Source organism: Protopterus annectens, chromosome 7.part1, assembly GCF_019279795.1.
Source record: "Protopterus annectens isolate FY-2018-M chromosome 7.part1, PAN1.0, whole genome shotgun sequence".
Classification (NCBI taxonomy): Eukaryota; Metazoa; Chordata; order Ceratodontiformes; family Protopteridae; genus Protopterus; species Protopterus annectens.
The window spans coordinates 354,590,690-354,615,464 of record NC_056740.1 but is presented as its reverse complement, the minus strand read 5'-3'; the positions used below and the strand labels follow the sequence as shown (position 1 = coordinate 354,615,464).

Sequence of the window (24,775 nt, the reverse complement as noted above, 5' to 3'; positions counted from 1 at the left end):
GCAAGCTGTTGTTGTCCGAGGCCCTAAGCCTGGGGCGTTTTTCTTTCTTCCTTTTCTGCTTAGGAATATCAACTTCAGATCAACTGTCTGATGCCATAGGATGTGAATGGCCTGACAACTTACTGAGGAGCTTAGCCAAATTCTCTGCCGCATGCCTAATGGTCCTACTATTAAATCGGGTGCAAAAAAAGACAGGTGGGAACGTCATGATCTGGACCCACACGAGTAACACAGAAGGAATGGCAGTTCCAGTGTGGAATCTGTTTACCACAACGGAGACAATTATTAGTCTTCCCTGATATTAGTCAAAAAATGCAAAGGAGATTCCCTAACAGGGTACTTAGCTTTCTGGAGTCTTCTTTCACTGGCATTGACCAACTCACAGATGTACCAACTGGAACTCTGCTTTGGGCTCTCCTATGGCAAGCAAGAACTGAGCTTGTGACACCAGCTGACTCTTCTGATGTCAGGGTGTTTGCTGGCTGTTGCAGGGGGGAGATTTTTCCTTGATAGCTGGGCCGGCCAAGGGCTTCCATGGTTTGAAATCCCTCAAGTCAGGACTGCAACAGTGAAACACAAAGATCATCATTTAGAATAACTCGTGCATCTGTGAAGAAGATGCTATAAAGTGATCATTCCACAGCATATAACTTTTTATTATAGAGGGATATAGATAGCCATTTACTACAATGTGACATTGTGTTTTTACAGTGTACGCCAAGTACAGTGCACTTAACAAGGTAATTGTGTGTAATGGATGGAACACCATGACTATGCTTTGAAACTGGAGAAACTGTACCAACTCCTTCGCTCAACGCTTTCTGGAGGGCACAAAGCCTGATGCGGGGCTATTATTGAACATGGTGCTTAAGTAGGGAGCCAGTGCGTTCTGAAGTTTGTGTAAAACGTAGCCTGGGATGTTGTCCGGGGGGTCCCATGGATGCTGTGTTTTTGGCTTTAGAGAGTGCAGCTTTTAAGTCTAGGATGGGAGGAAGATACTAATGCAACTTGCATGTCTGCATACTTTTTTATTGGTTAACAGACAAAAAACGGACCTTAAACTTACCCTGAACTATGGACAAGACACTTCATGAAAGGGGAAGCTAAGCCCCCTCCCCATCGAATTCATCAAGATAAATCCTCATACCGCGTGTGTAAGTGCATTTCTACCTCATTCTTAGTTGAGTGGAACTGTGACAGATATAAAGTACAGTTTTGTACCTACCATAAATGTAGATGTTCGAAGATCCACATTGCTGCAGTCCTTACATATGGGGTAGTCCACTGTCCTCGGTCGGCCCGAATACCAAAGTATTAGGCTGACGTCGGTCAAGGCGCTTTAGACTGACATCAGAACGTCAGGGTACAAAAGCGCATGACCGACGTCATATCCTCAGTCTTTTCTTGCCCCAGATGTCAGAAGGCCCTAACAACAAAGGCTAAAGCCAAAAAATAACCAACCACCCCTGCACTAACCATATTTACAATATGTACAACCCAAACCACACCACCACCTCAACTACAGAGGGGAAGGAGGGAGGGTAAATTGGACTGCAGCAATGTGGATCTTCGAACATCTACATTTATGGTAGGTACAAAACTGTACTATGTTCTTCATCTCACATTGCTGCAGTCCTTACATATGGGTAGAATCCCAAAGCAGAGGTAAGGGAGGATGGCCAACTAAAAAGCATTAGGGGCTGCCAAAATGCCCTGTAAAATTGCAGTGGCAAATCCAGCCCTAGATTTAGAGTAAAGTGGAAGGTGGTAATGCTTAGAGAAAGTATGCACTGAACTCCAAGTAGCTGCTTCCAAAATATCTTTAGTAGCCACCCCCCTTAAAAAAGCTGTAGAAGTGGCAGTAGCCCTAGTGGAATGAGGCCTAATCCCAGCTGGAATCTCCTTACCATGATGGGAATAACAGAAAGTAATACAAAAACCAATCCACTTAGAAATAGTTTGTTTTGAAACTGGTTTGCCCTGAGAACCCAAAGCAAAAGAAACAAACAACTGCTGAGACTGCCTGAACCCTTTAGTTCTGCTCAAATAATATTGCAACTGTCTGTGTATATCCAAAGTGTGCAAAATCCTCTCCCCTTTATTTTGGGGGTTTGCATAAAAAGTAGGCAAATGAATAGTTTGGTTTAAAGCCACACTAGAAACCACTTTAGGCATAAAAGAAGGGTTAGTACGCAAAGACACCCTATCCTTGTGGAAAATTAAGAAAGGCTCAACCGCCATAAGGGCCTGTAATTCAGAAACCCTTCTCGCAGAGGTAATGGCCAACAAAAAAGCAGTCTTCCATGATAAATATTTCAACTCTGCTGTTGCTGCAGGCTCAAAAGGTTGTAGAGTGAGTTTCTCCAACACAAAATTGAGATCCCAAGCAGGAGTAGGAGCTCTACGTGGGGGTCTTATATTCTTTGCCCCTCTAAGGAATTGCTTAAACAAAGGATGAGAAAATAATGGTGGGTCACAGTCATAGTGAGCAGATATTGCTGCAGCATGAACCTTTATAGAGGAGAAGGACAAACCTTTGTCTAATAACTCAGTAAGGTATTGAAGAGCAACACTTAAATTAGGTTTAGAAACTCCAAAATAAAAATCTCCTCCATTTATCTGTGTAAACTTTCCTTGTACTAGGCCTTCTGGCCTCCAAAATAACATTCAAAACTTGTTGTGGAAGCTGAGACCCTCCAGGGTTTAAAACAGAATATGCCAGGCTGTTAGATGTAGAGAGTGAAGTTTGACATTGAGTAAATGACTGTTCTCCTGAGACAGCAGGTGAGGAATCGAAGGCAACGGCCATGGAGGCTTCCGTACCAGACTTCTCAGTAATGGGTACCAGTGCTGTCGAGGCCAATCCGGAGCTATTAAAATCATGTTTGGCTTGTCCTGTCTGACCTTCAGGAGTACCTTTGGGAGGAGAGGCAGAGGTGGAAAAGGCATACACATGAAGATTGCTCCAATTGAATGAGAGAGCATCCACTTTCCAAGCTGTGGGATGAAACCTTTTTGTGCAAAACTTTGGCAGCTGGTAATTTAGTGGAGAAGCGAACAGATCTATGTCTGGAGTTCCCCATAACACTGTCAATTTCTGGAATACATGAGGATCCAATTTCCACTCGTGGGGATCCATAATTTGTCTGCTCAACACATCTGCTAAGGAGTTCTGTGCTCCTGGCAGAAACCTTGCCTGAAGATTTAGCTGTAAACTGAGAGCAGTCTCCCACAAAATCATTGCTTGTCTGCATAGAGGGTATGAATGCGTCCCCCCTTGCTTGTTGATGTACCACATGACAGTTGTGTTGTCTGTTTGAATCAACACCTGCCCTGGAAGAAGTAAATCCTTGAAAGCTATCAATGCAAATTGGACTGCTAACATCTCCTTCAAGTTGATATGTAAATGTTGAAGTCTGGCAGGCCACGTGTCTTGTACCCATTTTCCATTTAGATGAGCTCCCCAAGCTTTGTCTGAGGCATCTGTCGTTAGAATCTGACTCGCCTCTGGTCGGGTCACAGAGAGTCCCTTGTTTAGGTGACATTCCTGAGCCCACCACAAAAATTCCTTTTGAATGCAAGGTATTATCTGAATGACAGTGTCCAAATCTTGGCAGTGCTGCGTCCATACATTCTTGAGATACCATTGTAGCTTCCTCATATGCAGTTTGGCATTGGGAAGTACCAGAATACAAGATGCCATGAACCCCAAGGCTTGAAGGACTGTCCTTGCAGTCAGCCTGGACTGACGAGACAATTGGTGGAAGTAAAGAGAAAGATTCTTTTGTTTGTCCGGGGTCAAAAGGCCATCTGGGATGCTGTATTCAGTCTCACACCCAGAAAGCACATGTCCTGAGAGGGTACTAGACTGGACTTTATTTCGTTCACAGAATACCCCAGGCATCTTAACACTGCCATCACATACTGTAAATGATGAAGAAGTTCGTCCCTTCCTTGGGCCAGAATCAGGCAATCGTCCAAATAAGGATAGATTTGTATTCCTCTTAGCCTGAAGAAAGCTACCACTGGAGCCAGAACCTTCGTGAACACTCTGGGTGCAGTAGATAAGCCAAAGGGCAATGCAGAGAACTGATAATGAGAAGTCCCAGCTCGAAAACGCAGATACTTCCTGCAACTGAGCCTGATAGGAACATGAAGATAAGCCTCCTTGAGATCCAGAGTCACCATCCAGTGATCTTTGCCCAGCAGAGGTAAAAGCTGATGTAACGTCAACATTTTGAACTTGGGAATGTCCAGATATGTGTTGAGGATAGATAAATCCAAAATTGGTCTCCACGTGCTCCCTTTCTTTGGTACTAGAAACAGGCGAGAATAAAATCCTAGGCCCACTTCTGGCAGAGGGACCGGTTGTATGGCCCCTAATTGAAGTAGTAGAGAAATTTGTTTGTGAGCCTCTAGTCTTTGCTGCGGAGGACCGTCTGGCATGCCTTTGAAAGGAGGCAAGGTATGGAAATAAAACTTGTAACCTTGGTGTATGATATCCAATACCCATTTGTCTTGGGTAATCAAAATCCAATTTTCCTTTAAGAGTGCCAACCTTCCTCCCAAAGGTGCTGCCAAGCAAGAAGGATCTGGCAGCTGAAAAAGTAGGTCATTGGGCCTGTTTACGAAAGGACTGGCCCCTGCCCTCACCGAAGATTGTGCAGGTGAACTCCCTGTTCTAGGTCTGAAAGAACCCTGAGCTCTGCCCCTACCACGTCTAGATCTACCCCTAGACTGAGAATCATAAGAAGGATACGTCCACCCCTTAGCAGGCCAATTCCTACTAAACTTTGGAGGCTGAACCTGCAAAAAATCTTTAACAGCCTGCATAGACTTAGCCTTGTCTTCCATCTTCTTCAAGACTGACTCCACAGGTGAACCAAACAACACATCAGACTGCAAAGGAGCATCCAAAATCCTTGTCTTAACATGGTCAGATAAATTCTGATCCTTCAGCCAGGCGTGCCTGCGAAGAACTGAACCAGTGGCAGCCACCCTAGACGAGGCCTGCACAGCATCAAAACCACATTGTAATGAATGCTTACCCACCTGTTCAGAGACATGCACCAAATCTTGTAATTCTTTACACTCAATGCCTTCCGCCAGAGCATCCACCTTAGACTTCAATTGAGAAAGAAGAAAGTTTTGATATTTCAACATATGAAACTGGCAATTCAAAGCCCTCATAGCTAAGTTAGAAGAAGTATAGACCTTCTTTCCCCATCTATCCAAAGCCCTGGCCTCTTTATCTAGAGGAACCGGATTCTTTACCACAGAGGCCTTAACACCCTTAGGTCCCTGACTAATAGTTTCTGGGTCCGCCCTAGGACTCTTATAAAGATATTTATGAGCCTCAGGCACCCTGTAATACCTATCCGGTTTAACAGGCGCAGGAGGCAGATAATCAGGATTAAGTGAAGCCTCTGAAAACACATCTTCCACAACATCCAGAACAGGAGGTATAGCCAAGGGCCTGTGTTGGGGTAAAAGCAAAAATTCCCTAAGCCTTTTCCGGGAATCAGAGAAGTCCTGACCTTCCCACTTAAAATGTTCCCTCATAGAATGAAGTGTCTCTGAAAAAGAAAAATCCTCTGGAGGAGAAGCAGTAGGAGTGGAATCATCTGCATCAGAATCAGAATAAGGAGAGTACTCCTGCAAGTCTTCAGCCGAAGACTCTGAAACATCCGAAGCCTGCTCAAAACCTCCCAATTCTGGCTCCACCCTAGGCCTCTTATCAGGAGGGGGCAAAGAACCTCTAACCAGAGTAATCAAATCTTCTGCCATTTTAAGCATGTGCTTCTTAGGCACAGACCCTGCTGAACTAGGAGTGACACCGACAGAAGCTAAACCTGGCCTGCCTCTGGGAGAAGCCTTGGAAACAGAAGGAGAGGGCCTAACCACCCTAGGAAGGGAGGGGAGTACAGTAACCTGAGAAGCCCCTTCAGCCTGACCTGCCTCTTGAGAGGCCACATCCTGCAAAATCAAAGTCTCCCCCTGAGACTCCAAAGAAGTCTCCGTCGGAACCACCGGCTCCACTGAAGCCTCTAAAGAACCGGCGTCCGGGACGGACGACTCATCTTGCCTGGGTTTAACTGTTTTGTCTTTGCGCTTCTTCGAAGAAGCGGGCGCCGGAGAATCCGACGGCATATTATAATTGCACCGCTTACCGAAGACCAGCCTAGCACAATCTAACCTTTGCTTAATAGTGCGCTTATTGAACCTCGCACAAAAGCGACACCCAACAACGTCGTGCTCAGGCCCCAAACAAGGAATGCACAAAGAATGATAATCCCTATGCGGTATCTGTTTCCCACAAGAAATACAGTTATTCACTTTTTCTGACATCCGGTAATACACTGAGGCAAGAAAAAAACAAAATATTCCCCAACGGGGTACTTAGCCAACTTGGATTCGGTCTGAAACTCCGAACTCGAAAAATTTCAGAACGCCGAACGGCACTTGCAACGCTGCTTCTGCATCGGACCATGCGGCAAAAAAGACTGAGGATATGACGTCGGTCATGCGCTTTTGTACCCTGACGTTCTGATGTCAGTCTAAAGCGCCTTGACCGACGTCAGCCTAATACTTTGGTATTCGGGCCGACCGAGGACAGCGGACTACCCCATATGTAAGGACTGCAGCAATGTGAGATGAAGAACATCACTAAAGTCTTTGCCAGGTGTAACAATCCACAATACTAGCAAAAACAAAACACAATTCAAACTTATAAAACCAAAAAAGGAGGTTGACAAGGAAACGAGTTGCATGAATGAAATGCTTATCTTTAATAAATTATTGAAAATCAACAAACAAGGCGAGCGTGCTCTGCAAAGTCCAACAAGTACTTAATGGCTGCAAACAAATAGGAAATGTAATTCAGATAACAATAATCCAATTCGCAATCCAGTAACTGACAACAAGTAAAAAGTTTAAAATAATCGAACGGTGATCCAAGTCACAATAGCAGCATAAAAGCAAACCATGGAAACTACAAAGCACCTTATAGACAGGGTATAATTTTGAGAAAAAATAAAATGGGCGTCATAGAAAATATGATTAGGCAAAGTGTTCGGAGACATCACGGGAAAATAAAAGTCAATCACCCACTCCATAATAAACCCAGCACTGAACTTACTGACTAGAGAAAATGTGGTAGGGAGCCAGCATATTCCATTCTCTGTGTTCAGACTCTTGTTTTTAAGATGCACAGTCGCAGCTGAAGCTGCCGATCGGAACCCTTAGGCTTCTCAGATGACTCATCCTCTACTCTGTCCCCTTCCCTTGGTCCATGTTGCCGACAGACTCAACAAAATGGTTGCCCAACTGGCTGCAGCCCAGCTATCTGAGATCTAACGGTAGCCGGTCCCAGTGGTACGCTCATCTATGAAAGTTACAGCATTTTATTTTAGCTCACTGTTGACCAAACACAAGCTCATATCTGACAGTGATAAGAGGAAATTATAAAGTAAACAAGTGAGAGTTCCCGAATCCCCACAAGCTGCCCACTCAAGTTGGTGGCTGTAAACAGCTGAAGTTTTTTTTTTTTTTTTTTTTTTTTTTTAAATCTCCCGCTTCTCCGAGAGTCAGACAGGCAATCAGGCACTGCCTCAAGAATCTGATGACACCATGCATGCCCCTGTACCATGGCAATGCATGGTGACATCAGCTATAAATTTAAAGTAGTATAGTTAAAAAAATAAATAAATAAATAAAAAATACCAAGAAATTCGGTATGGTTGAGAAGTATGGCTCCACCTCAGAATGACATACTCGTTCATGTCATTAAATAAATAGGAAAATAGGTGGAGACCGGCAGGGTTACTGGTGGTGTAAGGAGGTGGTTTTGGTTTGGTTTTAGCTACGCAGAAAGATGGCAACTCTTTCAGTTACAAAAGGATTTTTTTCATGGAGCTTAGCTGTCAGAGGTGAAAAAAATGTCATGATTTAATAGTCTGAAGTGCAAATATCCTTTATTGATTGATTTGTTGTCTGAGTGACTATACTACATATCCTATTCACTTTGCACTGAAATCTGCTGCAAAGTACAAAAAACCTGTCTACTCACTACTGTTATCACAGATGCAGGAAGTAAATGGACAGCTGTTTATCATACAGAAAATTAAAAATAGTTTTATTAAACTTAATATAGTTCCACTGAAGTAACTAAAATAAAAAAACACATTTTAGCATCAGAAAACTCACTTTACATGATGACAGAACACATGCAGCAAAAAGAAATGGCAGAGAAAAACCTTCACACTTCATCTTTAATGGTGCAATTACAAAATATAAAGAATGTCTTTTTAGGTTCCTTGTCTTTATGATCATCCACATTTAAACACTACATGTTTTGTGCAGCTAAGTAAATGCAACATAAATTTCAACATATTTAAAACGAATACGAGAGAAATGACTATATATTACTTACTGGAAATCTTTATATCCAGCTAAGAGCACGGCTAGGAGAGCTATGCATGCAGCTGGAAGAAGAAAATGAGGCAGATGAAAAATGATGCTGCTAAACTTAAGCAGACATACGCAGTAATGCAAAGTGTAGGGTTGTTACTCATGTTAGCCACCTATACCCTTTTCAGTTGAGATATAAATCACAGAAGAAATTATGCATAAAACTTTCTGGTCTTCCTCAAATCTAAAACAGGGTAGTTAAGCAAAGTGATGTACCACGGGATTTTCTGTAAGGTGGTCTTAACCTCAGTAAGACTACAGGTATGTTACTATAGCTAGCAAGATTCCAAATCTGAGGATCCTGATCATCTTTATCATCCTGGCATTCTACAAAAATTAAACAAGATACTGGATCAGCTGAAAGCAAATATGCCTGTATGATTTAGATTGCTCTAATAAAAAAAAAAGTGTGGATCCAGAATTCAAGTTCATTTTTAGACAAGAGTTAGTAACATTTTCTTTATCAGATGTTCTGAAGTCTTTTGCAATGAGTTATGCCGAATAAACCGTTTCATGCAACACGAAGGAAGTGACATGCACATGTAACAAGCACAGACAATGACTTAACAGAATCGTATACCTTTGTTTACCACAATGGGCCGATACACCAATACAGGAAAGCCAGGAATAAGCCGATGAATATGGCTGGGACAGGTTGCAATATGGAAGGCTAAAAAAAGTCAAGGGATAGTAAAATCACTTTATGCCAATAGAAGGTGGACAAGCTTAATGGGACCAAACATGACACTTCTTCAAATAAAGTGATACAGTAAGAAAAAAAAAAACTTAACTTTGTATTTCTATACATATTTTGTTTTTCATAACTGGAAACAGGCACATGGAAGCCTACACCTTCTCTTCCAAGCAACATTTCACAACTCCTTTTTTTTAAATGTTTGATTTTAATTCATTATGGAGACGTGAACGTTTAGTAACAGTGCTCATATTAACAAACTTCCAAATTTACATCGCAAATACACTTTTGAAATTAATATATACATATATTTATATATATATATTTATGTTGTGCAAGTTAAGGTTGAGTCAGCTGGAGTTACCTGGCACATGAAAATGCACTTTGATGAGAAAGGGAGGATGATTAATTTCCATTTACCTGGGAGTTTTCTCTTGCTGTGGTGGAAAGCTGTACAGGCTGATTTTATTACAAGCACTGCTGGGAAAGGGAGCAAAAACAAGGCATCATTTTACACTATGACTGGGGCTCCTTTGACTGACTAACATATAATTCAGTCAACAAGGTGCACCCTGTGCAATGAATAGCTGGCAGGCAACCATAAAACACAAACTTCTGGTCTTTTCAGTTTCCGTGTATAATCCGAATATATAAATAACTTTTCATTTCTGGTGTACTACGATGGGCTTCTGATTGCAAGGAATTCAAAGCACTTCCAATATACAAACAATCCTGAATAACCAGGATTTTGTAAAGCAGAAGCAATGCACAAACAAAAATGTAGAACAAAAACATTACTTATGGTGTTACAGACAATAACATACAGATATAATGACTGGATCAGCTAAAAGCAAAAATACATTTGGACTACTGATAGTATAACCATGATCATTTATCTGTGAAAGCAGAGTTCATGGTATATCACTGGATAAGAATTTACTTTTGCAGGAAACTACACACATTTTGATAGTCTGAACATCTGAATAAGTGTAATTCTGATAATCAAGGTTGTACTGCAAAAATATGAAGTGCTACATTTGTTTCTATGTAGGTACAGTAGAAAAATGCTGCAAAGTGTGACTATTACACTAAAACAATGCTTCTACACTACAATGCAAATGTATCTTGTGCTAAAATGGCATACTTCCACTGTTCTCTTAGCTGATTAGCTGGCAAAGAGTACAAAATACACTTTATTCAAAGGAGACTGCTGCAGGGATAATCCCCTTTCATAAATCATGTACTAATCTCAGAACTTATTACAAAGGGATGCAGTGGCAAAGCCTCCTGCATAAAATGGGGGGGGGGGTCCTAACTGGAATGTGCTTTTGAATTTTACTAAATACCGTTTGTTTCATTCAAAAGTAGAATTTGATTAAAATGTCAATCAGATGTTCTAGATCCCAACAATGTCATTAAACTCATGCTTATGAACTGAGCTTAGAAAGCTTATATTAACATTAAGACAACTGATTACCAGGTAAAGAATGTCACAAATATAACAACTTCAAATCTCAGGGGCACTTGCCCAGCAGAACTTTACCTCAGAGAAGCTACAAACCAGCAGTTTTCACTGAAGATGACAATTTTTTTTCAAGCAGCTGTTATAGTCTGTGGCAACTCTACTAGGTAAAATCTGCACATCCTGGTAGACATCTACACACAAAGGCTAAGAATACTCCAGAGAAGACAGAGGCAGAAATGCCAGTCAGGAGGGAGCTCTGCATACTCCTCCTTCACGTAGTCTCATCCTCCATTTATCTGCTTCATAGAAAGAATTTCAAGTACTAGCTCATTCAAACCACTTATGCTGTCTATCCCTCATCTCTTCACTTAAAACTAAGTGCTCATTACACATCTCTTTTCTCTTCCCTCTGATCTACTCGGTCACTGTTTTTGACTAATCTGCAATTGATCCAGTGAATAGCCTACTGACATGCTTCAATTAACCTCTTCTGGCTTATTGTATGTTCTGTATGTTTTATTCTACAAAACTGGTCAATGGTGGGAATGGACTATGTTGTCTGCATGGCTTACATCACCCCAACCTACTCCCCATGATCTCAAGGGAGTAGCAGAAGTTTGCAGTGCAGAAAGTACAGTTGTGTACACTTGTCATAAATGTAGATGTTCGAGAGTATTCACTGTTGCTGTCAACACATTTGGGTTATCCCTGCCAGGTTAGCCCTCGGCAGGCCTGAATACCAGAGGCTTAGTATTTCTGCGTCGGTTGCTGTTGCTTGAGGACTGACATCAGGTCGTCAGTAGTATAAAGTAAGGTAGCTGACGCCATTACATCAGTTTTTCTTGCCCTAACCTGTTAGGAGCCCTCAAAGTAGGAGAACAGGAAGAACCCCACCAGTGGAAAATAAATACCAAGAAGTCTCTTGTAAGGAAAAAAAGAAAAAGGGGGATGGAGGATGGGAAACCAGGAGTGCAACAGTAAATACACTCAAACATATACATTTATGGTTAGTGTCACAACTGTACTATGTTCTTCGTGTTTCACTGTTGCAGTCATCACATTTGGGTAGATTCCCAAAGCTGAGGAAATGGGTGGAGGCAGCCAAGGACACTAGGGGCTGGCTAGGAGACCCTGCAAGACTGCAGAGGCAAACCCTGCTCTGGATTTGGAGAAAAGAGGCAGGTGGTAATGCTTGGTAAAAGTGTGAACAGATGTCCAAGGTGGCATCCTCAAGGATGTCCCTGGTGGGGACTCCTCTTAAAGCTGCAGAGGTGGAGGCTGCTCTGGTGGAGTGTGTCCTGACCCCCTTGGGGGGAGGCTTTCCATGCTGTTTGTAGCAGAAATTGATGCAGTGTGCTATCCATTTGGAAATAGCTTGCTTGGAGATGGCTTTGCCTTCTGCCCCTGTAGCAAAGCTAACCAGCAATTGATCAAACTTTCTGAAGGATTTAGTCATGTCCAGACAGAATCTGAGCTGTCTGTGCACATCTAGAGAGTGAAGAATCCTTTCCCCCTTGTGTTGGGGATTAGAAAAGAAAGTGGGCAGATGAATGGATTGTTTGAGAGCCACACTGGACACCACACCTTGGGCATGAAGGATAGATTAGTTCTGAGGAATACCCTGTCTGGATGGAAGATGATGAAGGGATCCACAGCCACGAGTGCTTGCAGCTCAGAGACTCTTCTGGCTGAAGTGACAGTCAGAAGGGAAAGCTGTCTTCCAGGAGAGAAATTTTAGCTCTGCAGAAGAAGCTAAAGGGGGAAGGGTGAGCTTTTCCAAGACAAAATCAAGGTACCAAGTTGGCGTTGGTGCCCTTCAGGGGAGCCTCAAGTTGCTAGCCCCTCTGAGGAACTGTTTGATCAAAGGGTGTGAGAAAAGGGGCTGCACAGTGTGAAAATGAGCAGAAACAGCAGAGGCATGAATTTTTATAGAGGAGAAAGAGAGACCACTGTGTAGTAGGTCAGATAAGTAATCCAGGATGACAGGGATGGAGGGCTGCACCATACTGGCTCCCTTAGTCTGGATGCAAAACTTTCCCATTTATCTGCATAAGACTTTCTGGTGCTAGGACATCTGGCCTCACAGATAACATCCAGAACCTGTTTACTTACAATGGCAGATTGGTTTGGGGTTAGGGAATAAGCCAAGCTGCCAAAATGAGGGTCTTCAATTTGGCATGCATGAATTCCCCTTCCCTCTGGGTCTGGGAAGATGTCATGGAGGCAGCAAGGACAGGCTGCGCAGCAAGGGGTATGAGTGTTGTTGGGGCCAGTCTGGAGCTATAAGAATGGTCCTTGGTTTTTCCTCCCTTATTTTGAGTAGTACCCTGGGGATGAGAGGCAGGGGAGGATAGGCATAGACCGATAGACTGACACAGGGGAAGGACAGGGCATCCACTTTCCAAGCCATGCAGTGATGCTTCCTGGTGCAGAATTTTCTGAGATGATGGTTGGTGTGGGAGGCAAACAGGTCGACCTTTGAGGTTCCCCATTTCTGAGTTATTTGTGAAGATCCTTCTGTTGAGTTGCCACTCATGTGGGTCCAGAAAGGTTTCTGCTTAGTTGGTCTGCCAGAGAGTTGAGAGACTCTGGTAGGAATTGTGCTAACAGGTGTAGCTGCATGGAAAAGGCTGTGAGCCAAAGGGTCATGGCCGGCCTGAATAGATGATAGGAGTGAGTCCCTCCCTGCTTGCTTATGTACCACATCACAGTGGTGTCTGTTTTGATCAGGAGAACCCCTGGAGAGAGAAGGGGTTTGAAAGCTATCAAGGCATGCTGCACAGCCATCATCTCTTTTTGACTGATATGCAGAGTGATTTCCTGAAGGAACCAATGGCCCTGTATGCACCTGCCATACAGGTGTGCACCCCAAGCATAGTCTGATGCATCTGTGGTTAGGGTCTGGGTGGTGGGGGTGGGGAGAAGGGCAGTCCCTTGTTGTGGAAGCATGCTGTTGCCCACCAGCTTTCTGAGGCAAGGAATTATAGGTAGGAGAGTTTCCAGGTCTTGAGAGTGTTGACACCAAAGGCTCTTTAGGTACCACCGAAGTTTCCTCATGTGCAGTCTGGCACATGGAATGAGTAGCATGCAAGATGCCATGAACCCCAGAGCTTTCAGGATCTTCCTTGCAGATAGCTGGGGCCTGGTTGCTAGTTGAGAGAAGTAGGTTGTCAGGAAAATGTGTTTCTCTCGTGTAAGGAATGTCGTATGGGATGCTGTGTCCAGACTTGCTCCCAGGAAGATTATCTTTTGGGTGGGCACCTGTTTTCTTTTCATTGCTTGTGTATCCTAGAGAGGTTAGTAGTGTCTTTACAAAGTCCAGGTGCTTAAGGAGCATTTCCTGGCTGCCTGCCTGAATAAGGGAGTCATCTAAGTATCGGTAAATCTGAATACTTCTTTGTCTGCAAAAGGCAATGGCAGCAGCCAGACATTTTGTAAAAACTCTGGGAGCAGTAGATAAGCCAAAGGGAAGCGCAGAGAACTGAAAGTGCTGAGATCCTGCCCTAAAGCGGAGATATTTCCTGCATGATTCCCTGATAGGAATGTGGAGGTAGGCCTCTTTTAGATCTAGGTTGGCTAGCCAAGCACCCCTGGGCAGCATAGGTAGCAGCTGCTGAAGGGTGAGCATTTTGAATTTTGGGATCACCAGGGAGGTGTTTAGGATTGAAAGATAGAGGCGGGAGTGCTAGGTGCCCTCTTTTCTGGGCACCAGAAAAAGTCTGGAGTAGAACCTTGGCCTAACTGTTCTGCAGGAACGTGCTCTACTGCTCTCAGGGAGAGAAGGGAAAAGATTTGCTTTTGAGCCTCTGCCCACTGATTTGGTGGTAGATCTGGGAACCCTTTTGGGGTTGGAAGGGTATGGAAGGAAAATTTGTATTCTTGAGACACAATGTTCAGAACCCATTGGTCCTTGGTTATAGTGGCCCAGGTGCTTGAGTGAAATGAGAGTTTTCCTCCTAGGGGTAAGTGAAGGTGGGCAGAGAGGGGTGGAGGAGGAGGCGAGTCATTGTATTTACCATAAGGGGGTGGCTTAAAACTCTCTGGTTTTGAAGTGAAGGTAGTCCGCTGCTTAGATCTCTGCATTCCCTGGGGCTGCTGTCTAGGGGGTCTGTTTCCACGGGACCTAGACTGTGCTGGTTTAGTCGGAGCAGGAAAGGACCAGTGCTTGAAGGGACAATGCCTGCTGAACCTAGGTAGCTGGACTTGTAAGAAATCCTTAACTGTTTGCACAGACTTTGCTTTTTCTTCCATCTTTTTTAAGACCTCTTCTGCCTTAGTGCCAAATAAGTTATCTTTGTGCAAGGGGGCATCCAACAATTTAGATTTGACATGGTCTGGCAGGGGTTGTTCCTTAAGCCATGCATGTCTTCTAATGACAGAGGCAGTCACTGCTGCCCTGAAAGAAGTTTCTAGGGCATCAAAACCACAGTGCAAAGTGTGTCCGGTTACTTGGCTTGCAGAATGCATTAATTCTTGTAAATCTTTAGATTCTGCCCAAGTAGGAAGGGAAGACATTTTTTGTTTAAGGAGCTCCAGGGTATATTGCTGAAATTTCAGTATATGGAACTGACAGTTTAGTACCCTGATAGCAAGAGTAGCTGAGGGATATACTTTTTTACCCCATCTGTCCAATGCTCAGGAATCCCTGTCAGAGGGTGTGTGATTCTTAGCAGAGGTTGCTTTAATCCCTTTTAGCCCTTGAGAAATGTTGAATTTTTAAAAAAGATATTTGTGTGAATCAGGGCCTCTATAGTACCCGTCTGGTTTTCTGGGAGCAGGAGGTAGGGCGTCAGGAGTCAAGCTGGATTCAAGGAAAACATCATCCACAACATCCAGGACTGGGGGGATGGCCAAGGATCTGTACTGTGGAAGATCTAAGAATTCCCCGAGTCTCTTTTTAGACTGAGGGTAGTCCTGACTCTCCCATTGGAAATGCACCCTTAAAGTATGCAGGATTTTCCCAAAGGAAAAATCCTTGGGGGGAGAGGCTGAAGGAATGGAGTCCTCTGCATCAGAATCCTCATAGGTGGAGAGAGGTTGCATGTCTTCTTAGTCAGATGAAATCAGATTCATCTGACTCTTTTTCAGACAAAACTACAGGGGACAGATCTCTTTTCCTTTTGGAGGGATAGCTTGGCTTCCCCTGATCAGCATGATAAGGTCTTGCACCATTTTACGCATTTGAGACTGAGGCAAGGTAGCAGGCGCCTGAGAGTGGGTCATCGGTTTCTTGGGTGTGGATCGTACCCTGGGCCTAAGAAACTCTGTAGTTTTTGATAGAACGGTAGTCACGAAAGAAAACATCTATTTGTGTCGAGACTCAGTAGTGCGAAGAAATTCCTCTGAAGCCGGTGCCCGCTCAGCAGCTCCGGACCCATCCAAGGTAGAGACAACCACAGGATCCTTAGTCGAAGAAGAGTTTCGTGGCATACCGGACTCCGAAAGGGTCTCGGTAGCAGCCTGCGAATCAACAGAAGTGGGCATCAGGGGGTGCAAAAGCACCTTACTGAGTACTGGAGAACTGACAACTAGCTTAATGGAAGCATCGTTGGTAGGTTTGGACCTGTGCGGTCTGTGACTGTCTTTATCCTTAAGTTTTTTCAGAAGATCTGCTGTCGAATGGCTTACCGAAGCCATATCGGAATTCAAAGACTGTAAACGAAAGTATCTGGCTACAGTAAGGGCCCGATGACGGACAGTTCTGGCACTGAACAAAGCACAGAAGCAACAATGGGAGACGTTGTGGTCTGGGCCTAAACAAGTGATGCAGTAAGAGTGGAAGTCTCAGTGTGGTATTTGCTTTCCACAGGCGAGACAATTGTTAACTTTTTCTGACATCGGTTAGTGGAAGAAAAAAGGATCCCCAACGGGGTACTTAGCTTTAGAAGATTTCAACTTCAATTTGGAGATGAAAACTCAGGTAGCGGCCAACCGGCACTCGTGCGAACTGCTTCTGCTTCGGGGCTCCGCGGCAAGAAAGAATGATGTAATGGCACCGGCTGCCTTACTTTATACCACTGATGACCTGACGTCAGTCCTCAAGTGACAGCAACAGACGCAGAAATACTAAGCCTCTGGCATTCAGGCCGGCCAAGGGCTACCCTGGCAGGGATAACCCAAATGTGATGATTGCAACAGTGAAACAAGAAGAACATCAAGTATGACAGTTAATTTTAATGCCATGAATTTTCTGGTGATTTCCTAAAATTTGGGAAATTTGGAATTGGGTTTATTGGCCTGAATTTGTCCATAACAGACTTAAAAAAGAAAAATGTTATGGGCATTCAAAACTGCTATACAGCTGAAACACCTGATGTCCTTAAGGAATCATTTGCATCATAGGAATCACACAGTGGAAATATAGCTTGGTTGGGTTTTTCTTTTAGTTTTTCCTGATTAGAAATTCTCCAACAGGAAACAAGTGCACTAATGCCAAGGTCAGTTCTACAACTTTCATAATTACTTGTGTCAAAAAGTGTATTTTGCAGCTTTATTAACAAAGACTCCCTTATCCTTGCAGAGAGCTTAAGGTGGATGCTGTATTATTCTTTTGTGTTTGAAGAGGTGGTCATGTACACATCTTCAACTTTATTTTTAACAGTATGATCTATGGCATCTCCACTTTTGCATGTGCTTCTAATTATTTTAATCAAGATGCATTTTCATTTCAAAGCTTGATGTGGACCATAGGATCGCTTAATTGTGCAGGCCAATAAAGTACCCTTTCAATTCAAACTGTAGACACAAGCTCTTTTGCTGTTCACGAGAATATACAACATTTTTTCAGACCCACTGACTGATGCACATTCCTCATTTACGCTTACCTTATCAATGTATCTTCGTTTTACCTGCAATGGATCCACTGAATTGTCTGTATGCATCCTCCTTCCGCCTGTATTTCATACCACAAAAAGATTTAAAGGCTAACAAACATTCATTCTATGCTTTTTTTTTTTTTACTAAAAAAAAAGGGGGAAAAAAAGACTGGACTGCAGTATAACATCTTTGTGACCAACTTACTGGATGCTATTACCCCAGTCTCAAAGTGGTAAACTGGTACATTGGATTACTAATTACTGGTGATGTGAGCAGCTAGTCAGACTACATTTTCTTGGTGTAACTGAGAACTTTGGTCATTCTTTTGGGTTGGCCGAAGTTGCACTAGAGAACCTGGTTTAATTATAGTCAACTAAAAAACTCCATTTTTTAATACTTTGAGTGGAATAACTGTCTTTTATTCTGTTTGTCTACTCTGGTAATTATAAAATCATTCTGGTAGCTCTTGCACTTGGCAGGTGGAATAGGATTTTTAGCATTATAAAACTGCATTCAACATCCCAGCAGCAGTACAATAAGTATGTGCAATGTTCACTTGTGTCCTAGCTCCTACACTGGATTTGACATTCTTGTAGTACAAAAGGCACATCTAATAATTCCAAAAAGTAGCTTGTTATTGAATGGGATTATCTGCTTTACAGCTGCTTAGTGAAACATTACTATCTTTGCTGTGCAGCTTCAATATCTTTGCCTTTTAATGCTGTGGGTGCATTTAAACAGACTGCATTCTCTCTTTAGTCTTCCTGTTTGGTCAGTAATTACATGAAACACATTTGTCTCTTTGCCTAGATCTACCACTGACATTTTAGAAGTTCTGCTATGGGAAACATGCATAACAGTGCTAACAGTGCACAGCCGCAACTCTAACAATTTCCCTACTGAAGTTTGAGAAGCTCTGCTAGTGGGAACAAATACAAAAGGTCAGAGCTACACCTTTCCTGACTATCTATGCTGGAAGCATATTTTGCTACCTTATTCCTTCTGTGACACAAAGATAAAAGTGTTCATCTCTGCAGATTAAGCTGGTTATAGATTTATTCTTGTGTTTTAGCTAACCTCACCTCTCCTCACCCTGCACTTAGTTAAATACTCGTGCTGTAATTACAACTTCACGAATTTGAACCTACTGCTGCTTGGTCAGCCTCTTTTTTTTTCATCTAGCTCATTTTATAATATTTCAAACTGGGCATTCCCATCTACGACCAACCCTTTCCTTTGCTGTTATGAAGTTTCAGTTCTTCTACCATTTTTTCCTATTCTCCCCGCTTCTCTACACCCACTTATTTTCTCATTTTAATTTGAAACTCTCTACAGAGTCTCAGTCTTGTTCTTTATGTTGCACACTTGTAATGTTCAATACACCGAAGGAGCAGCAGGACACTCAACACAATTACTTTGCAGACTACTTCCTGTCTGGCACACTAAACACTTGTCTTTGCTAACCTGGTCAAAATCTCAATACAAAAAAAATCAGTCCATCTTCTGCAGTCTTGCCATTCACTGCTACATAAAGCTCTTCATATCTTAGTGCTTTTGCATCTTAAAACAAGAAAGATCTGGTGATTTTAACCTAAACCCTGGTCCAAGCAAGGTCAACTCTAGTGTGCCTTATTTTCTCCCTTGTGGTCAGGTTATCATCACAACTTTTACTCCACAGAGTGGAGAATCCCTGAACATTTCTCTGCTGAATGCCAACAGCCTCATTAATAAACGTGATCTATTAGAAAGCTGGATTCAAAGGGAAGATTCTCCTGGTTTTAGGTATTATAAAAACATGGTTAAAAGGATGAAACATTTCTATCCTCCTCCTATCAAATTATTCCTTTCTCCAGGGCAAGAAACTTAGTCTAAGAAATGGTGAGGGAAGAATGATGCTGATAAAAAAAAAAAATCACTAGACCCATCTTTACTTTACATTTGTTAACTAGGGTACAGCAATGATCCTCTTAATTATGGAAAACTTTTCCTGAAGATGATTCATTCAAATGGTTAGTACAGTTGATGTTAGGTGGACATGTAATGTCATCTGCATTCCACCATCAGGCAAGATCACAAACCTTGGATAAGCTCATTAATCTGACATATGGCACATAATTATAAGGAGAAAAACATTTTAATTTTTGGGAACTTTAACCTTATTTTGTTGGGTACATGAAAGAAAGAGCTTGGGAAGCTTTCTGACCTACATGGCCTGCCACAGTTAATTGAGAAGCCAATACCACCAAACATGGCCACTGACAGTCACTCTCATTATAGTTCAATACTTCTGAAAGATGCCTAACCACTTCAGTTCATGCAGTTGGTAGCTGTTTTTTTCATAGGTAGGTTCTAGGCTATCGACCCTGGGGCCTATATAAGCCTAGCCAAAAAAGTTCCCTGGCTTTCGCCACCCAAGAAAGTTATTTTCCTGCCCCCCTGTCTAGCAGAGCCACAGAAGTGATCCCCGGGGTGAATTTCCTATTTCCCATTCGATTATCGAGATTTTTCTTAAAGAGGGCTAATGGGGAGATTTGCTTGACATGACTGGGTAGTCTGTTCCAGAGCATGGGAAGTCTATGGGACAGGAATCTATCCCTCTTGCATGTTCCATTTATTGTGGTGGCAAGGTTTAGGTCCCTGAAGCCTGTGGCTCAGAGATATTGGGCAGTGTAGCATGTCCAATAGATCTGGGTTTGATATGGCTTTGTATGTTAGGCAGAGGTGGCCTCTGAGAAGATAAGTGACGGAGGAGAGCTGGAGTTTTTTGAGACTGTCTGCATATGGCATCTGTTTGAGGCCAGTAATCCTCTTAGTGAGGTATTTCTGTGGCCTTTCTAGTTGTTGATGATGTCTTGCGAGGTACATGCCCAAATGGGGCATTGTACTCTATATAATGGGTCTGATGAGGGATGAGTACAGAGGAACAATGACCTCTGTTTTCTGGAGGTGAACCGCTTTGTGATGAGGTGTGCCACGTAGAAGGATTTCCTGACTACTATGGTGATGTGATTATCAAAGGACAGACTACTGTCCACCTGTGTCCCAAGGTCTCATCACACTTTCGGTGTTTAACAGGCTACCGCCTATGTGGTAGCTCATGGATACAGTGTTTTTCCCAAAAGGGATGACAATGCACTTCTTGGCATTGAGCTTGAGGCCATGACTTTGGCAATAAACATCTGTTTCTGTGAGGCCCTTTTGTAGAATGTCTACATCATTAGGCAATTCTATTACAGCACCTAGTTTGCAGTCATCTGCGAACTTTGTTAGCCAAAGACCTGCTGTATTAGCCTGGACTTCTGAGAAGTAGATGTCAAACAGCAGAGGATCCAGGAGTGAGCCCTGTGGTACTCCACATGTCACTGGTCTGAAGTTGGATTTGGAGTTGGCTACTTTCACTGTGTGGGCTCTGTCAGTGAGCCACTTGGCAACCCATCTTGTGAAATAGGGATTTATGCCCAGTCTAGTGAATTTATCTATAATTCCAGAGTGGGGGATGGTGTTGAAAGCCTTGGCGAGGTCAAGATAAGCTGTGTGCACCACCTTACCCTCGTCCACGGCTCTGGTGACTGCTTCAAAGAAGTCAGACAGGTTTAGGAGACATGACCTACCTTTTACAAACCCAAACTGAGTGGGGCCAGAGTTTAGAGGTTACCTATTGTCCTTGTTTAGAAACACGAAAATAGGATGAAACTCAACCAAAGCAGAACAAGGGTAGTCCAGAAATGACACACCAGCACGTAGTACAGGAAAAAAACACTTTAATTTAGCAATTTTGTCAAAAAAGTACAGTTTTGTACCTGCCATAAATGTAGATGTTCAAGTGTTCACACTGCTGCAGTCATTACACTTGGGTTATCCTGCCGTCAGGCGGTCCCGCAGTCGGCCAGAGTTCCAAAGTCTTGGTCCAGCGTCAGTTGCTGTCACTTCTTCTCTGACGTCAGTGCGCCAGGGGTATGTAAGATGCATCCAATGTCATTTTCTTCAGTTTTTCTTGCCCCAGATGTCAGGTGCCCCCAAGTAGGTAGGCAATACATATTGCTAATACCAAGCATACATATAAAATAAAAAAAAATACCTTCAGTTTCAAGCAAATACACCACAAAGGTTGTATAGGATAGAAAGGTATAGATAAGTCCAGCTAGTTCAGAGGGGATGGAGGGAGGGTAACCTGGACTGCAACAGTGTGAACACTCGAACATCTACATTTATGGCAGGTACAAAATTTTACTATGTTCATCATGTTACACTGCTGCAGTCATTACACTTGGGTAGAATCCCAAAGCTAAGGTTGGGTGGCTGGTCTATAAAGAGTTAGGATTGGCTATGAGGCCCTGCAGAACTGCAGTGGTAAATCCTGCTCTGGATTTAGAGTAAAGAGGCAGGTGGTAATGCTTGGTAAAGGTGTGCACTGAACTCCAAGTTGCAGCCTCCAAAATTTCCTTGGTAGGTACTCCTCTGAGAAAGGCTGTTGAAGTGGCTGTAGCCCTGGTGGTATGTGGCCTAATGTTATTTGGGACTGATTTTCCATGCCGTGTGTAGCAGTAACGAATACAGTGTCCTATCCATTTGTATATAGTCTGCTTTGAGATAGCCTTGCCCTGTGATCCTGCAGCATATGCTACAAACAGTTGCTCAATTTTCCTGAAAGCTTTTGATTTGTCCAAGTAGAAGCATAGGTGCCTGTGTATGTCCAAAGAATGCAGAAGTTTCTCCCCTTTATTCTGGGGGTTTGGATAAAAAGTTGGCAAATGGATGGTTTGGTTAAGAGCCACACTAGATACCACCTTTGGCATAAAGGTAGGGTTTGTCCTTAAAGAAACACAGGCCTGATGAAAAATTATAAAAGATTCCACTGCCATTAATGCCTGTAGCTCTGAGACTCTTCGTGCTGAAGTTACTGCCAAGAGCAGAGCTGTTTTCCATGATAAAAATTTTTGATCGACTGTATTGGCTGGCTCAAAAGGTGGCAGGGTCAGTTTTTCCAAAACGAAATTGAGGTCCCAAGTTGGTGTTGGTGCTCTCCAGGGTGGTCTTATGTTTTTAGCCCCTCTGAGGTACTATTTTAGCAAGGGATGAGAGAATAAAGGAGGATCCGTGTTGTAATGTGCTGAAATGGCAGAGGCGTGGATCTTAATTGATGAGAAGGATAGGCCTCTGTCCAGCATCTCAGTTAAGTATTGTAAAATCTGAGGAATGTTTGGGTCAAGGCTTTGAGCCTGGTTCCAGGCACAGAATCTCTTCCATTTTTCTGAGTAAGCTTTCCTGGTGCTAGGCCTCCTAAATGACATCCATAACCGCTTTAGAGAGAGGTGTTGCCTGTTTGACTAATAAATCTGCCATGCAGCCAGGTTTAGGGTTTTGAGCTGATCGTGCAGGATCTGATTGTTTTGTTGAGTCAGAAGGTGTGGAATTTGAGGCAAAATCCATGGTGGGCCTTGAGCTAAGTTCCTTAAAATAGGGTACCAGTGCTGGTGTGGCCAGTCTGGAGCAATCATGATCATCTGTGGTTTCTCTTGTCTGGCTTTTAGGAGTACCTTTGAAAGGAGAGGCAGTGGCGGGAAGCCATAAACTTTTAGGTTTTTCCAGCTGAACAAGAGAGCATCCACTTTCCATGGTTGTTTGTGATAAGTGCTTGTGCAGAATTTTTGTAGTTGGCAATTCAGTGGGGAGGCAAAAAGATCTATGTCTGGGCATCCCCATTTTTGCGTTACCATGCTGAAGATTTGTGGATTCAATTTCCATTCATGAGGGTCCATGATATTTCTGCTTAGATCGTCTGCCAGAGTATTTTTCTTTCCTGGCAGGAATTGCGCTTGCAGGTGAACTTGGTACGTTAGAGCTGTGTTCCACAAGGTCATGGCTTGCCTGCATAGGGGATAAGAATGTGTGCCCCCTTGCTTGTTTATGTACCACATTACTGTGGTGTTGTCTGTCTGTCTTTAATAATAATTGTCTTGGATGCAGAAGGTCCTTGAAAGCTGTTAGGGCATTTTGAACAGCCAACATCTCTTTTTGATTGATGTGAAGATGCATCTGGTCTGTGGTCCACTTGCCCTGAATGCATTTTCCTGCCATGTGTGCTCCCCGGGTGTAATCCGAAGCATCTGTTGTTAGAGTCTGCCTGGCTGTGGGCAGGGTAAAATGCTGACCCTTGTTTAGGTGACATGCCTGTGCCCACCATCGAAACTCCTGTTGTAGGCAGGGAATCATTGGTATTACTGCTTCTAAACTGTGAGAGTGTTGAGTCCAAACACTTTTTAGGTACCATTGTAATTTCCTCATATGCAGTCTGGCATATGGTATTAATAGTATGCAGGATGCCATGAATCCCAGGGCCTGCAGAATTTTTCTTGCAGGGAGATGGGACTTTTTTGCCAGTAATTGAAAATATTGAGTTAGTTGAACTTGTTTGTCTGGCGTAAGGTAAGCCAACTGGGCCGTTGTATTTAAGCTGGCACCTAGAAATATAATCTGTTGTGAGGGCACTAGTTTTGACTTCTTTTCGTTTACTGTGTACCCTAGAGAAGTTAGCAACCTTCTTACAAATGCCAGATGCTGTAGAAGAATGTCCTTTGTCTCTGCTTGAATGAGGCAGTCATCCAGGTATGGATATATTTGAATTCCTTTTTGTCTGCAAAATGCAATTACTGGTGCCAGGCACTTTGTGAAGACCCTCGGCGCAGTAGATAAGCCAAAGGGCAGTGCAGAGAATCGGTAGTGCATTGTACCAGCTTTGAATCTGAGGTATCTTCTGCAATTCTGGCTGATGGGGACATGCAGGTATGCCTCTTTGAGGTCCAGAGTAACAAGCCAAGCCTTCTTGCCCAGCATGGGTAGAAGCTGCTGTAATGTCAACATTTTGAATTTCGGAATATCCAGGTAAGTATTTAGAATTGAAAGGTCTAGTATGGGCCTCCAGGCCTTGTCCTTTCTGGGGACCAGGAAGAGTCTTGAGTAAAATCCTTGTCCTTGTTCCTGTTGTTATACTTTTTGAATAGCTCTCAAGTCCACGAGGGCTGAAATTTGTTTTTGTGCCTCTGCCCATTGATTTAGTGGCTGGTCTGGCATTCTTTTTAGCCTTGGTAAAGTATGAAAGTAGAACCTGTAACCTTGAGACACAATATTCAGAACCCATTTGTCTTGGGTGATTGTTTGCCAGTTTTGAGAAAAAAGTGCTAGTTTCCCCCCCAAGGGGGCTTCCAAAAGGGAAGTGCTTGGCGTACGAAGGGGAAAGTCATTGTGACTGTTTCCTGTAAGGTTGAGACTTGTCCTCACCCCCTTTTGGGGTTGGGTTGAGGTGCCCCACTGTCATTGTCTGTTTCAGCCTT

General features: G+C 43.2%; 1 protein-coding gene across 10 annotated transcripts in view; it reads right to left on the bottom strand.

The window, feature by feature from the left end:
• LOC122807767 (sarcolemma associated protein) overlaps nt 1-24,775 on the bottom strand; it is a 2,306,558-nt gene that overhangs the window by 141,354 nt on the left and 2,140,429 nt on the right. Inside the window, exon 16 of one of the 10 annotated variants that reach the window (XM_044078779.1) lies at nt 9,050-9,139. The exons of the other annotated variants lie outside the window; for them this stretch is intronic. Within the exon in view, the coding sequence (XP_043934714.1) occupies nt 9,056-9,139 (84 nt within the window). The 3' untranslated portion in view covers nt 9,050-9,055. The remainder of the gene's footprint in view (nt 1-9,049; nt 9,140-24,775) is intronic. 10 annotated transcript variants of the gene reach the window in all.